The 16,559-nt window shown below is 40.0% G+C and overlaps 1 protein-coding gene across 31 annotated transcripts in view; it reads right to left on the reverse strand.

Annotated features, from left to right (window-relative positions):
* LOC105493186 (bromodomain adjacent to zinc finger domain 2B) overlaps positions 1-16,559 on the reverse strand; it is a 412,599-nt gene that overhangs the window by 33,056 nt on the left and 362,984 nt on the right. For all 31 annotated transcript variants that reach the window (XM_071072832.1, XM_024796394.2, XM_011760666.3 and 28 more), the window contains 3 exons: positions 1,410-2,059; positions 714-987; positions 385-540 (listed from right to left, as the gene is read on the reverse strand). In XM_071072832.1, coding sequence (XP_070928933.1) covers positions 385-540; positions 714-987; positions 1,410-2,059 — 1,080 coding nt within the window. The remainder of the gene's footprint in view (positions 1-384; positions 541-713; positions 988-1,409; positions 2,060-16,559) is intronic.

Raw genomic sequence — 16,559 nt, forward strand, 5'->3', positions numbered from 1 at the left:
AGAGTGAGACTCCGTCTCAAAAAAAAAAAAAAAAAAAAAAAAAAAGGTGTACTATTTGCATGTAATCTATGTACATCCTCCCATATGCTTTAAGTTATTTCTAGGTTACTTACAGTACCTAAGACAATGTAGATGCTATGGAAATAGTTGTTATACTATATTATTTAGGGAAGAATAAGAAAAAAATGTCTATATATGTTTAGTACAGATGCACCCATCTTTCTTTTCTTTGACAGTGTTTGATCTGTGATTGGTTGATTCCACAGATGTGGAACTCATGAATATGAAGGACCAGTAGACTGTACTAAAATATGCTTGAGAATAAAATAATGAATTCTAATAACTAAGCAAGAAAGAAAGCTGAAATCTCTTTTATGTACATACCATCCTTATTCTTGATGCAGGCTTGAGTAATATAATCCAAATGTTTCTGAATTTGTTTTTGTAATGCCTTTTCTCTTATTCCTCTGAGATGTAGCACTTTGAGCAAAGCTTTTAGGTCCTCTGGGTCAATAATTCTCCACCAACCAAACTGCATTTCTAAGTCAAGATAAATAAGTAGATCTTTTACAAATATTTTGAATAGGAAATGATACCATGGAAATAAAAAGATTCATTAACTACATATAGAACCATCAAATATTCAGTTACAATATAGGAATCCATAATACTGAAATTGAGTAAGTTGCTATAAACCATCTCAATGTACCTACCTTCTGGAATAGGTTTTGGAATAGGAAAATCTACTGGTTTTGCTACTTCAACAGCTGCAGGTTGAGCTGAAGTGGCCTTTTCATTCTGTGGTACTGGAGACTCACTTTTACTCGAAGCAACAGTGGAAGTCAAGAGCGAATTACCATTTCCTTCTGATAACCCTAACCCCGATCCTAGACCAGGTACAGATGATGCAAATGGAATATTAGAAGTAAGCACACCAGTGGGCCACCCACAAAACTGAAGTCCCATCATAGATACTCCACCTTTCACCTGCAAAAAGAAAACATTTATTAATGAAAAGTAGATTAAGAAGTTAGGAAAAATGTTTGGAATATGAAATTATTTTTCAAATTCTGAAAAATATTCTTTCATTTATTAGAATTAGAGGAAAACGAAATACATTAGCAACAAAAATGTTAAATTCCATGTTCTTATTTGTTCCCCAAAGTAATTTTCCTTTCGGATATACTGTTATAGTAATAAGTTAAAAAGTAATTAAAGAAGACTTACACCAAGGCTAGAGATCAGTAGTTCTAATGAACCTTGGTGACAGAAATTCTGACTTGCTTCAGTTTTCAAACTGTAGCAGGAATATTTTAACTATTTGAGTAATCCCCCTAGAGTGAAAATCTCCATGGGGTCAAAGATTACATAAAGCAATATAAAAATGAGTTACAGTTAGCAGTACTAACCTGAAGAGGTGATAAAGCAAATGGATTTAAGCCAACAGGATTCTGAGTAGAAGATCCAAGAGGAGCTGGGGCAGGTGAAGGTGACTTAGATGGTGGCTGAGACTGAGGAGTCACCAAAGAAGCAGTTGACATATCAGCATGAGTAAGTGAAGTGTCATCACAAGGCGTTCGTGGCAAAAGACTAAACCATTGCCTATTCTTTTCAGTCAGCGTTTTTAGTAACTGGTCACTGGGGAGAGGACTGTAGAACTTCCCTGGACCACTTGAACCAGTATTAAACAGATTATTCGAGTCTGCCTTTTCCACATTGCTTTGTGTTGCTGTTGACTGAACACTGCCCAGTGAATGTTTTCCACTGTTCTGATAAGACAATGTGCACCCATTTGCACCAGCATTTGGTTTGGGTGTTATAACCTCTGACTCAGGAGGCATCTTAGCTACTTCCAAAAGCTTGCTTAATTTGGAAAAAGAGCCAGGTTTCTGAAGGAATAGATTTGTGTTATCTTTTTCTTTAAGATCTTCCTTTTGTTCACAGTGATCCGTATTTGAACAATTTAAACTGTCCCCAGAAGTCTCAAACATTTCTTCTTTGATCTGGACACTTTCTGCCTTTTTTAGTTTTTCTCTTTCTTTTGCAATTTCTTCTAGTCCTACAAAATCAAAAAGCATTATGAAGATCAGTTACTCCGGATCAAACCAATACTGTAAATTTCATTACTCTTTATCAAATTACATGCATAAATACTTAAACTTTTCTATATTACCTATTTACTCCCTATATTTTCCTTTTTTATGGATTATAGCTTTCACTCACTGGAAAATTAACATATATATATATATATATTTTTTTTTAATTTTATTTTGAGATGGATGGAGTCTCACTCTTCCGCCAGGCTGGAGTGCAATGGTGCGAATTCCGCTCACTGCAACCTCTGCCTCCTGGGTTCAAGCAATTCTCCTGCCTCAGCCTCCTGAGTAAATGAGATTACAAGGGTGCACCACCATGCCTGGCTAATATTTTGTAATTTTAGTAGAAATAGGGTTTCACCGTGTTAGCCAGGCTGGTCTCCAATGCCTGAGGTCAGGTAATCCACCCCCCTCTGCCTCCCAAAGTGTGGGGATTACAGGAGTGAGCCACTGCGCCCGGCTGGCAATAACATATATTTGTTATAAAAAATTAAAATCCAAAAATATTAAAAGTTCAAAAAATATTACAAGCCCTACTACACAGCAAAAATTATCCTTAATATTTTTGTATTAAACTTCTAGGAGTTCTCTATGTGATACATACACACTTAAGTCCACATAATTAAGGAAAGAAATTCTACTACATACATAATATTCTACACTGCTAGAGGGTTTTATTGAGTAATACCCTGTAAACACCTTGACATGTCGATAAACACATAACTTCATCATAAATTTTAATGGCTACAGAATGAACTATATCATAAATTAAACAATCTTCTACTGATACATAATAGGTCCCAATTATTTACGATTCTAAACAATGCTGTAAATAATGACCTTTTATCTATATTTTTAGACTTGTTCTCCTGATTTACTTCCTTAAAATAAATTCCTAGAAAAAAACTAAGATGTGTACTTTTCAGAGTTTTGGAAATATATTGTCAAACTGTCCTCTAGAAAGTCTGGATCAATATATACTCATATTAAAGTACCTGAGAGCATCCGCGTGCCTCCACCCTCACTGAAACTGGAGGCTGTCAATATGTTTTGTCTTTGCCAATATTTGAGGTGAAAATCTAGACTGCATTATTTCTGGTTGTTAATAAGGCTGAATATCTTTTCATAGGTTTATTGGTATTTCTGTCTTGTAAATTTCTGGTTCATATTTTTGCTCATTGTTTTAAAAATAATTTATAAGAACTATTTTAAAAACATAAATCCACTACTTTATTCAATTTGAAAAGTAATATGCTCTCAAGTTAAAATATTCAATCATTAAGGGTATAAAGTAAAGGCCTTTCTACCTATTCCTTCAGTCTCTATTTCTACACTTCAGGGGTAGCCATGGTTAATTACATCTATATAATATCTTCCCAAAAATCGTATACACATTATCTATGACTATCGTTTTGCATTATTACATAAATGGAATACTACTATTCACTTTTCTGCAGCTTAGAGAAAAATCCAAACTCCTAACTGAGGCCTACAAATTCTATAATCTGGTTCCTGAAAACTTCCACCACCTCTGCACCACTCTTGTCCTTGATAACTCTGCTCCTCTTCTTGCTCTGTATTTTCAGCTTCTTGAACATGCTAAGTTCTTGCCCTTCTCAGAGCCTTTGGTCTTGTTCTTCCCTCTGCATGGGATACTGTTTTGTTGTCTGACTCCTTATCCTTCATGTCTCAGATAATAAATGTTATTTCCTTACAGAGATTTTCTCTGATCACCTTATCTAAAATTAGGACCCCCCATTCATCTTAGAACGTTATTCTATATGTTTCCTTTACAGAATTTAACATTAATCATGATGTTTGTTTATTCTCTATTACCTCCCCCTCCCACGTACTAGAATTTAAATCAACAAGCTTTGTTTAAAGGCAGAGCAATGTCTGTATCTTTTTTTTTTTTTTTTTCTGAGACAGGGTCTCACTCTGTCACCCAGGCTGGAGTGCAGTGGTGTGATTAGGGCTTACTGCAACCTTAACCCACCAAGCTCAAGTGATTCTCCCAACTCAGCCTCCCAAGTAGCTGGGACTACAGGTGCACGCCACCATGTCCAGCTAATTTTTGTATTTTTTGTAGAGACGAGGTTTCACTCTGTTGCCAGGCTGGTCTCAAACTCCTGAGCTCAAGCAATCCACCTGCAGATTACAGGCATGAGCTTTGGGATTTCAGGCATGAGCCACTGCGCCCGGTCAATGTCTGTATCTTGCTATTAGATTCTAAATGCTTAGCATGGTGGCTACTACGAAACAGTGGCTCAATAAACCAGGCACAGTGGCATGCACCTGTAGTCTCAGCTACTTGGGACGCTGAGGTGGAAGGATTGCTTGAGCCCAAGAGTTTGAGTCCAGCATGGGCAACATAGTGAGATCCTGTCTCCAAAGCAAACAAAAGGAGGTGCTCAATAAATATTCCTTGAATAATGAAATAAAAGGATGAGTTTAATTCTTTCACTAACAATATTCCTTAGAAACCTTTCCAAAACATGTAACTGTAGTTCATCTGTAGTTCATTTTTGTGATCAGCTGCATAATTTTGTTATATAGGTATACCATAATTTATCCAGCCAGTCCTTTATTAATGTTTGACATAGCACTCACATCCTTCTCTTCAAATTAGTTTCTAGTTGAAATTAAATCCATATACATCAGATTTATACTTCTGACCAATATAGAGTAACAGGGACTAGATTACCTTCTTGTATGAAACAACCAGAAACAGAAAAAATATATGAAACAACAGTTGCAGGAAACTGAACATCAAATAACAAAGATGAAAAACACACTCAGTGAGTCCTGTGATTGCCCCAGCTTAGTGCCTTGGGATAGTTTCTAGGATACAGCAATAAGGAGAGGAGTAATCCAGGTGGAGCCTGGCAAACTCCCTAAGATGAGAAGATGGAACTGAAAGCTCAGGGAGACCAAAGCGGCTAGAGTGCTCAGGAGAATATTCTGGAAGGGAGAGAGCTGCGCAGAGAACTCCAGTGATCTGCAGAGGAACTCCTCAAGTATTTAGCTAAATACTGATCAGCACATATGGGTGAGACTCGGGGGGAAAAAGTACCTTAAAGGATTAGAGGGGAAAGTGCCAGGTGCTCACACAGGCTGGGAATAGTTTCTGTTCCTACACACCAGAGTGGGAAACCTCAAGATTCATAGGCATTGGGTAGAGTATTCAGAAGGATCTTGCTTTAGTAGCAGGGCATAATCAGCCCTAGAATGAGCATTGTTCTAGTTCTGCCTGACAAAGTTTAAATGCAAGACTTGAAAGGATCGAACTTTTCCAAGGATATAATTTAACTGTGCCTCAGTTAAACAAATGTCAAGGATATAGGAACTTAACAATATCCAGCATCCAACAAGGTAAAATTCACAATCTCTGCATCCAATCAAAGTTAGCAGGCATGCAAAGAAGAAAAAAAACCAAGACATATACTTTTACCTCCAGTTAGGCACATGTGAAAATAGTCACAAATATTCTCCTCATATACCTGTGTGTTCCAATCCTTTTAACTTTAGGTGATGTATTACCTAGTAAGGGAGTACTAATATTTGTATTCTGAGAACTAAAAAAATTTCAAAAATTGCTGTCATATATTCTAAAACAAATAAGAAACACACCATTTTTTACTAGTTTGATACTCATTGATGACTTATTTGTATCTAATATTGAGCTGATGGTAATTTCAAAAGTCACGACTATCTTTGACTTTTACATTCGAATGGTGGTCAGGCTGGTCTCGAACTCACGACCTCCCGTGATCTACATGCCTTGGCCTCCCAAAGTGCTGGGATTACAGGTGTGAGCCACCGCCTCTGGCCGTAAAATTACTTTTAATCATTTGAAAATATATATGGGATATTTAGTGTAAAGAGATTCTTTAATTTTAAATAGTTTTCTATCTTTTATCTCATATAATCCCTTGGTCTTTCCAGTCCTTATTTCTTTGACATGTATCAATGACTATAAATAACCATCTTCAAAGCAGAAGAAAGGAGAGGAAGACAACTAAGAGAGAAAATTGGAAGTACTCCTCACTTAATTAACTACCCTGGCAGCAACTGCAGTACATAATGACAAAATAGCCTTTCCTAATTTAAACAAATGCTAAAAGTAGCAGAGTTTGCTACTGGAAAGAAGCTATGTCTCCTTGAGTTTTACCAGAAGCACTCTGACCCCTGTGGGTTCACCTAATAGTTCTCACGGGATTCTGGGGGTCCACCATTCTTGGTTCAAGTGAAACATCTTTCCTTCGGCTCTCATTAGTTGGAATGAAGCAAGCTAAACCTTTCAGTGAGACTTTACTAAACTCTAAGCAAAACGGAAAAAGCAAGAAATGTAAAAGCACTGGCATTTAGAGTACAGGTTGAAGAGAGGTGCAATCACAAATGGCCTCTTCCTAGGGCTCAAGCGCCCCTACCCATTCAGTACCGCTAAGCCTTAGGAGTACTTGCAGAGCTTTCCCATCTTCAGTTGGCAGTGTTACCACAAACCAGCTCCTAGGAAGCAGCTTGAAGATCATGGAAGGAAGATGCTAGGAAGCATCTTGAGATTATTGTGGAAGAGACTAAAGGAAGCAGATTCTTATTATGTCTATTTAAGACTGTTCCTTTCCAGGCTGATCTAAAAATTTTAAGATGATAACATAAAACCATTATCTTTAAGGTAAGATTTTCGTATTTCCATGGTAGCAATTACACTGTATACTTGCAAACTTAATGCTGTAACTATATCCTAATACAAAATGGAAGAATAGTATTCATATCACAGTATAATTAACAATAAATGTTTCAGTTTCCTTCCAATAGTGAATAAATTATCTACAATCTAACATACTCCAAATGGTTTTCTAAAAAACAGTGAACTACTTCCAGGAAAGATGGCTGAACACCAACAGCTCCGGTCTGCAGCTCCCAGCGTGATCAACGCAGAAGGTGGGGGATTTCTGCATTTCCAACTGAGGTACTTGGCTCATCTCATCGGGACTGGCTAGACAGTGGGTGCAGCCCACAGAGGGCAAGCCGAAGTAGGGTGGGGCGTCGCCTCACCTGGGAAGTGCAAGGGGTCTGGGAACTCCCTCTCTTAGCCAAGGGAAGCCATGAGAGACTCTGCCTTGAAGAATGGTGCACGCCGGCCCAGATACTATGCTTTTCCCACAGTCTTTGTAATCTGCAGACCAGGAGATTGCCTCCGGTGCCTGTGCCACCAGGGCACTGGGTTTCACCCACAAAACTGGGTGGCCATTTGGGCAGACACTGAGCTAGCCGCAGGAATTTTTTTCACACCCCAGTGGTGCCTGGAGTGCCAGCGAGACAGAACCATTCACTCCCCTGGAAAGGGGGGTGAAGCCAGGAAGCCAAGTGGTCTAGCTCAGCAGATCTCACCCTCACAGAGCCTAGCAAACTAAGATCCACTGGCTTGAAATTCTCACTGCAAGCACAGCAGTCTGAAGTCAACCTGGGATGGTTGACCTTGGTGTGGGGAGGGGCGTCCGCCATTACAGAGGCTTGAGTAGGCGGTTTTCCCCTCACGGTGTAAATAAAACTGCCATGAGGTTCGAACTGGGTGGAGCCCACTGCAGCTCAGCGAAGCTGCTGTAGTCAGACTGCCTCTCTAGATTCCTCCTCTCTGGGCAGGGTATCTCTTAAAGAAAGACAGCAACCCCAGTCAGGGGCTTACAGATCAAACTCCCATCTTCCTGGGGGAAGACACGGCTGTGGGCACAGCTTCAGCACACTTAAACGTTCCTGCCTGCTGGCTCTGAAGAGAGCAGAGGATCTCCCAGCACAGTATTTCAGCTCTGCTAAGGGACAGACTGCCTCCTCAATTGAGTCCCCGACCCCCGTGCCTCCTGAGTGGGAGACACCTCAGAGCAGGGGTCGACAGACACCTCATACAGGAGAGCTCTGGCTGGCATGTGGTGGGTGCCCCTGTGGGACGAAGGTTCCACAGGAAGGAACAGGTAGCAATCTTTGCTGTTCTGCAGCCTCCACTGGTGATACAGGCAAATAGGATCTGGAGTGGACCTCCAGCAAACTCCAGCAGACCTGCAGCAGAGGGGCCTGTTAGAAGGAAAACTAACAAACAGAAAGGAATAGCATCAACATCAATCAAAAGGACGTCCACACAGAAATTCCATCCGAAGCTCACCAACATCAAAGACCAAAGGTAGATAAATCCATGAAGATGAGGAAAAACCAGCACAAAAAGGCTGAAAATTCCCAAAACCGGAACGCCTCTTCTCCTCCAAAGGAACACAACTCCTTGCCAGCAAGGGAACAAAACTGGATGGAGAATGAGTTTGACGAATTAACAGAAGTAGGCTTCAGAAGGTGGGTAATAACAAACTCCTCTGAGCTAAAGGAGCATGTTCTAATCCAATGCAAGGAAGCTAAGAACGTTGAAAAAAGGTTAGAAGGATTGCTAACTAGAAAAACCAGTTTACAGAAGGACATAAATGACCTGATGGAGCTGAAAAACACAGCACGAGAACTTTGGAAAGCACACACAAGTAGCAATAGCCGAATCAAACAGAAGAAAGGATATCAATGATTGAATATCAACTTAATGAAATAAAGTGTGAAGACAAGATTAGAGAAAAAAGAATGAAAAGAAATGAACAAAGCTTCCAAGAAATATGGGACTATGTGAAAAGACCAAACCTACGTTTGATTGATGTACCTGAAAGTGATGGGGAGAATGGAACTAAGCTGGAAAACATACTTCAGGATATTATCCAGGAGAACTTCCCCAACCTAGCATGAGAGACCAACATTCAAAATACAGAGAACACCACAAAGATACTCCTTGAGAAGCGCAACCCCAAGACACATAATCATCAGATTCACCAAGGTTGAAATGAACGAAAAAATGTTAAGGGCAGCCAGAGAAAAAGGTTGGGTTTTTTCTCTGGGTTGGGTTGGGTTGGGTTCCACAAAGGGAAATCCATCAGACTAACAGCAGATCTCTCTGCAGAAACCCTAGAAGCCAAAAGAGAGCAGGGGCCAATATTCAACATTCTTAAAGAAAAGAATTTATAGCTAGCCATAAACAGAAAGCTGAAACTGGATCCTTTCCTTAGTCCCTATACGAAAATTAATTCAAGATGGATTAGAGACTTAAATGTTAGACCTAAAACCATAAAAACCCTAGAAGAAAAACTAGGTAATACCATTCAGGACATAGGCATGGGCAAGGACTTCATGTCTAAAACACCAAAAGCAATGGCAACAAAAGCCAAAATTGACAAATGGATCTAATTAAACTAAAGAGCTTCCGCACAGCAAAAGAAACTACCATCAGAGTGAACAGGCAATCTACAGAATGGGAGAAAAGTTTTGCAATCTACTCATCTGACAAAGGGTTAATATCCAGAACCTACAAAGAACTCAAACAAATTTACAAGAAAAAAACAAACAACCCCATCAAAAAGTGGGCAAAAGATATGAACAGATACTTCTCAAAATAAGACATTTATACAGCCAACAGACACATGAAAAAATGCTCATCATCACTCGCCATCAGAGAAATGCAAATCAAAACCACAATGAGATACCATCTCACACCAATTAGAATGGCAATCATTAAAAAGTCAGGAAACAACAGGTGCTGGAGAGGATGTGGACAAACAGGAACACTTTTACACTGTTGGTGGGACTGTAAACTAGTTCAACCATTGTGGAAAATAGTGTGGTGATCCCTCAAGGATCTAGAACTAGAAATACCATTTGACTCAGCCATCCCATTACTGGGTATATACCCAAAGGATTATAAATCATGCTGCTATAAAGACACATGCACACGTACGTTTATTGTGGCACTATTCACAATAGCAAAGACTTGGAATCAACCCAAATGTCCATCAGTGACAGACTGGATTAAGAAAATGTGGCACATATACACCATGGAATACTATGCAGCCATAAAAAAGGATGAGTTCATGTCCTTTGTAGGGACATGGATGCAGCTGGAAACCATCATTCTCAGCAAACTATCGCAAGAACAGAAAACCAAACACCGCATGTGCTCACTCATAGGTGGGAATTGAACAATGAGATCACTTGGACACAGGAAGGGGAACATCACACACCAGGGCCTATTGTGGGGACAGGGGAGAGGGGAGGGATAGCATTAGGAAATATACCTAATGTAAATGATGAGTTAATGGGTGCAGCACACCAACATGGCACCTGTATACATATGTAACAAACCTGCATGTTGTGCACATGTACCCTAGAACGTAAAGTATAATTAAAAAAAAAAAAAAAAAAGAGTAGCTAGGTCATTTTTTGGAAATAGTGTACAGCCAGGAAAAGTACTGTTAAAGAAGAGTTTGTGATAACACATAAAGTTGCTTACTGATAATAATAAAGTTTGAAAAGCAAAAAAACAAACAAAAACAACAACAACAACAAAGAAAACCAACAAAAAAAGAATTTTCAACCCAGAATTTCATCTCCAGTCAAACTCAGCTTCATAAGTGAAGGAGAAATAAAATCCTTTACAGACAGGCAAATGCTGAGAGATTTTGTCACCACCAGGCTTGTCTTACAAGAGCTCCTGAAGGAAGCACTAAACATGGAAAGGAAATACCGGTACCAGCCACTGCAAAAACATACCAAATTGTAAAGACCATCAAGACTATGAAGAAACTGCATCAACTATTGGGCAAAATAACCAGCTAGCACCATAATGACAGGATCAAATACACACATAACAATATTAAACTTAAATGTAAACAGGCTAAATGCCCCAAATAAAAGACACAGACTGGCAAACTGGATAAGGAGTCAAGACCCATCGGTGTGCTGTATTCAGGAGACGCATCTCACACGAAAAGATACAAATAGGGCTCAAAACAAAGGGATGGAGGAATATTTACCAAGCAAATGGAAAGCAAAAAATGCAGGGGTTACAATCCTAGTCTCTGATAAAGCAGACTTTAAACCAACAAAGATAAAAAAAGACAAAGAAAGGCATTACATAATGGTAAAGGGATCAACACAACAAGAGCTAACTATCCTAAATATATATGCATCCAATACAGCAGCACCCAAATTAATAAAGCAAGTTCTTAGAGACCTACAAAGAGACTTAGACTCTAACATAAGAATAGTGGGAGACTTTAACACCCCACTGTCAATGTTAGACAGATCAACAAGACAGAAAGTTAACAAGAACATTCAGGACTTGAACTCAGCTCTGGAGCAAGGGGACCTAATAGACATCTACAGAACTCTCCACCCCAAATCAACAGAATATACATTCTTCTCAGCACCACATTGCACTTATTCTAAAATTGACCACATAATTGGAAGTAAAACACTCCTCAGCAAATGCAAAACCACGGAAATAATAATTAACAGTCTCTCAGACCACAGTGCAATCAAATTATAACTCAGGGTTAAGAAACTCACTCAAAATCACACAACTACATGGAAACCAAACAACCTGTGCCTGAATGACTACTGGGTAAATAATGAAATGAAGGCAGAAATAAATAAGTTATTTGAAACTAATGAGAACAAAGACACAATGTACCAGAATCTCTGGGACACAGCCAAAGCAGTGTTTAGAGGGAAATTTATAGCACTAAATGCCCATAAGAGAAAGCAGGAAAGATCTAAAATCGACACCTTAACATCACAATTAAAAGAACTAGAGAGGCAAGAGCAAACAAATTCAAAAGCTAGCAGAACGCAAGAAATAACTAAGATCAGAGCAGAACTGAAGGAGACAGAGACACAAAAGGCCCTTCAAAAAAATCAATGAATCCAGGAGCTGGTTTTTTGAAAAGATCAACAAAATAGATAGACTACTAGCCAGACTAATAAAGAAGAAAAGAGAGAAGAATCAAATAGACACAATAAAACATGATAGAGTGGATATCACCACTGATACCACAGAAATATAAACTACCATCAGAGAATACTATAAACACCTCTACACAAATAAACTAGAAAATCTGGAAGAAATGGATAAATTCCTGGACACATACACTCTCCCAAGACTAAATCAGGAAGAAGTCGAATCCCTGGATAGACCAATAACAAGTTCTGAAATTGAGGCAATAATTAATAGCCTACCAGCCAAAAAAAGCTAGTACCAGACGGATTCACAGCCAAATTTTACCAGAGGTACAAAAAAGAGCTGCTACCATTCCTTTTGAAACTATTCCAAACAATAGAAAAAGGGGGACTCCTTCCTAACTCATTTTATAAGGCCAGCATCATCCTGATACCAAAACCTGGCAGAGACACAACAAAAAAAAAGAAAATTTCAGGCCAATATCCTAGATGAACATTGATGTGAAAATTCTCAATAAAATACTGGCAAGTTGAATACAGCAGCACATCAAAAAGCTTATCCACCATGATCAAGTTGGCTTCATCCCTGGGATGCAAGGCTGTTTCAACATACAGAAATCAATAAACATAATCCATCACATAAACAGAACCAATGACAAAACCCACATGATTATCTCAATAGATGCAGAAAAGACCTTTGACAAAATTCAACAGCCGTCATGCTAAAAACTCTCAATAAACTCAACATACAAAATGAGAGAAAATTTTTGCAATCTATCCATCTGACAAAGGGCTAATATCCAGAATCTACAAGGAACTTCAACAAATTTATAAGAAAAAAATAATCCCATCAAAAAGCGGGCGAAGGATATGAACAGACACTTCCCAAGAGAAGATATTTATGCAGCCAACAGACACATGAAAAAATGCTCATCATCAGTGGTCATTAGAGAAATGCAAATCAAAACCACAATGAGATACCATTTCATGCCAGTTAGAATGGCAATCATTAAAAAGTCAGGAAACAACAGGTGTTGGAGAGGATATGGAGAAATAGGAACACTTTTACACTGTTGGTGGGAATGTAAATTAGTTCAACCATTGTGGAAGACTGTGTGGCGATTCCTCAAGGATCTAGAGCCAGGAATACAATTTGATCCAGCAATCCCATTACTGGGTATATACCCTAAGGATTATAAATCATTCTACTATAAAGACACATGCATATGTATGTTTATTGCAGCACTGTTCACAATAGCAAAGACTTGGAACCAACTCAAATGCCCATCAATGATAGACTGGATAAAGAAAATGTGGCACATATACACCATGGAATACTATGCAGAAATAAAAAAGGATGAGTTCACGTCCTTTGCAGGGACATGGATGAAGCTGGAAACCATCACTCTCAGCAAGCTAACAGAGGAACAGAAAACCAAACACCACATGTTCCCACTCGTAAGCGGGAGTTGAACAATAAGAACACATGGACATAGGGAAGGGAACATCACACACCAGGGCCTGTTGGTGGGGTGAGGGTCTGGGGGAGGGATAGCATTAGGAGGAATACCTAATGTAGATGACGGTTTGATGGGTGCAGCAAACCACCATAGCACGTGAATACCTGTGTAACAAACCTGTACGTTCTGCACTTGTATCTCAGAACTTACAGTATAATAAAACAAAACAAAAAACAAACAAACAAAAACAGTGAACTGAACTGGAAAAAAAATCCTTGGTTTTGGCTGGAAGGCCATGGGGGCTTTCTTCTTTCCAACTTCCCTGAGAGGCAGCAGCAGGTCAGAAGGCCTTCAGCTGACATCAACACTGTTCTCAGCGTCCTCCCTATGTGGACTTTTACCCTTGATATGCATATGTCCTAGCACTGTTTCTAAACCCAAAGGTCCCTTGATAATGTTTATCATTACTCAGAAATTAAGTGCTTTCTACTCTTTCTCACACTAATGCATACAGAGCAAGGTGTGGGGTACGGTGTTTCATCTCTTGGAGTAGTCTTGTTGCATGTCCAAGTCCTGTGGACTCATTATGGAGGCTGGGAATCCTGTGTATGGTTACTTCTCTGCTTGTAGGTTACTCTCACTAACAAACTTTGCTGCTATTAGCACCATGTGGGTCAGTGGTTTGCATAACTATGCATCTTGTACTACAGTTGGTGCCCAACAAAGTCCCGATGTCATGGCTTTCTGAAAGAAGAGAACCTATGGGTCAAATAATATCTTCTGGGCACAGTGGTCATTCACTTGGCAGTTAGGATGGTCTCAGCAGCTATGCCTGAGAATGGCAGAAGCCCTCAAGTGGTAAAGAGGCTTTCCAGTGTAATAAGGTGGCTTGAAATTAAGTTCTCTCTCTTCTCCTTATCAACTTAAGAGATTTTCAAGAGTACAAAGGGGAAGGGTGCACTAGAAAGGGTGTGGTAGTCTCTCTAGAAGGGAAGGTGGGACAAATTCCCACTGTTTATCTACAGTATGAGGCAGCTGGTCCTGCTGTATGTGAAGCCAGTTACTGTGAGGCACGGTATTCAGGAGCCTGAGTGGGAACACCAGCAGGAGGAGTCCAGCATTATACAGAGCAAGAGCAAGGCTCTTAATAGGTTCACTACTGTAGGGATAGCAGAGGCTTGGCCTGCTAACTTGCATGGTTAGGAGACAACAGTGGTGTTAAGTGAAGCTGAGTAAAGGGAAACACATGGCCTGGTTGAACAATGAGCAGTCTGGGTTGACGAATAATACGGGGCTGATGTTGTCACCCTGCTTCTAAACTGGATGCTTGGTAGCATGGGTAATACATATTACCATTGCGGTGATTTTCCTGAGACTTGAATGTGAAGTGGACTAGATCCACAGATAGTGTAGTTACTTGGACACACTCTGAGACAACCGGCTGTGTTAGCATAATTATAAGAAAATCCAGGGTTTGAGTACAGAATCCCTAACAACATGCTCTCGGTGCAGAGAATGTTGGATGACCGAATCAGAGCAGGTCCTCCTAAGCGGACAACGGCTTTGACTTTATTCCTTCATCTGGGAGGCAATGTTGGACATGAAATAGTTCTTTTAGGTCATACAAGCCCCCCAGCAGGGGTGGAAATGGAAAGAGACAGGGTCTCACGAGATGCACAGGTTTCTGCCCAAAATATAAAGAAAGAACAAAAGAAGGAATAGACAGATGGGCCCAACTTCAGGCAGTCTCCCTCACACCAATAAATGTGGTATTGCTCAGAAGGAATAAGACAGAAATTGAGAGGTGGCGTAATTCTTGCGTGTGGGAGTGTGGTCCTATTCAAAAAGTTAAAAGACCCACTGAGACTGTGGAAAAGGGACATGTGAGATGAAACGTGATACTGAATAGTTTACAGGCTTGAGTAATTATTGGGAGAGGTGGATTCACTAGAAGATTATGTGAAGAAGGTCCCTGGGGAGGACGAGGGCTATTAAGCCTCATCCACACAAACTTGGAAGATCTCACAACCTCGAGACTCTCCAGAAAAGGACATAGAGACAGGGAGATACCCTGCATTACCTTGACTCTGGAAGTGGCATTGCTGGTGGGAATGCTCCTAGTCATCAGTTCTACTTTATGAATTTGAGTCAACTCTAGAAGCCAAGATTCTTTGTTCCTAATCTGAGCCCTTTCAAACTCAAGGAGAAATACGGGTGGGCTCATTCCCCTTTAATCTCTTCCAAGGGATCACTAACCATGTACCCTAGATGGAAAAGAGAACAGCCTTCAATATTTATGGATTTGCTAGAAATGGAGGACCAGTATCTATTATTCCAGACTGCAAAAGAGCTCTGGCAAACAAATTCCTCAACTGGGGTTTGGATTCCGTGTTACCTGTGGCTGAAAGATTAGAATTACAATCACTATGAAGGCTTTTGGACCTTTTGCGTGAACTTTAGTTGTTCCTTTATCAGGGTGGGGTATTTAAGTTGACATGTCAGTTGGACTTTTTTTCTTTTTGAGACAGGGTCTTGCTCTGTCCCCGAGGCTGAAGTGCAGTGATGCGATTGTGGCTCACTGTAGCCTCGAACTCCTGTGCTTAATTGATTCTCCCACCTCAAACTCCTGAGTAGCTGGAACTACACCTGGCTAATTTTTCTGTAGAGATGTGATTCCACCATGTTACCCAGGCTGGTCTTGAACTCCTGGGCTCAACTGATTCTCCCACCTCAGCTTCCCAAAGTGCTGGGATTACAGGTATAAGCCACCATGCCTTGCCCTTAGTTAGACCTTTTTTTGTGACTTCTGTTGGTAGCTTCTATAACTGTTGGCCAGGTATGTTGCCAAAACCCACCTATACTTACAAGGTCGGCAGACATCGTGCGACAGTGTTGCACACCTAGAGGTGAAACAGGTTGCATTTCTTATACAAGAACAGACTCAGGCAGGGGTACTGCGCAACACCATTTCACAATTTAACAAACCCGTTTGCCTAACCCTGTTTGACACTGGAACTACAAGTGATCTATGACTGGTCTCAGGCAGAGACGCTGATGGCATGTGTTAGTTTTTGGGTGTTTGATCTCCTCTAGCTAATGAATGGTATACACCTTTGGAGTTACTGTGTCTCTTGCATTTGCAGATAATATACATGCTATCAAGACTGAGGCATACTGTTATATATTG

This window comes from Macaca nemestrina, chromosome 11 (assembly GCF_043159975.1).
Source record: "Macaca nemestrina isolate mMacNem1 chromosome 11, mMacNem.hap1, whole genome shotgun sequence".
Lineage (NCBI taxonomy): Eukaryota > Metazoa > Chordata > Mammalia > Primates > Cercopithecidae > Macaca > Macaca nemestrina.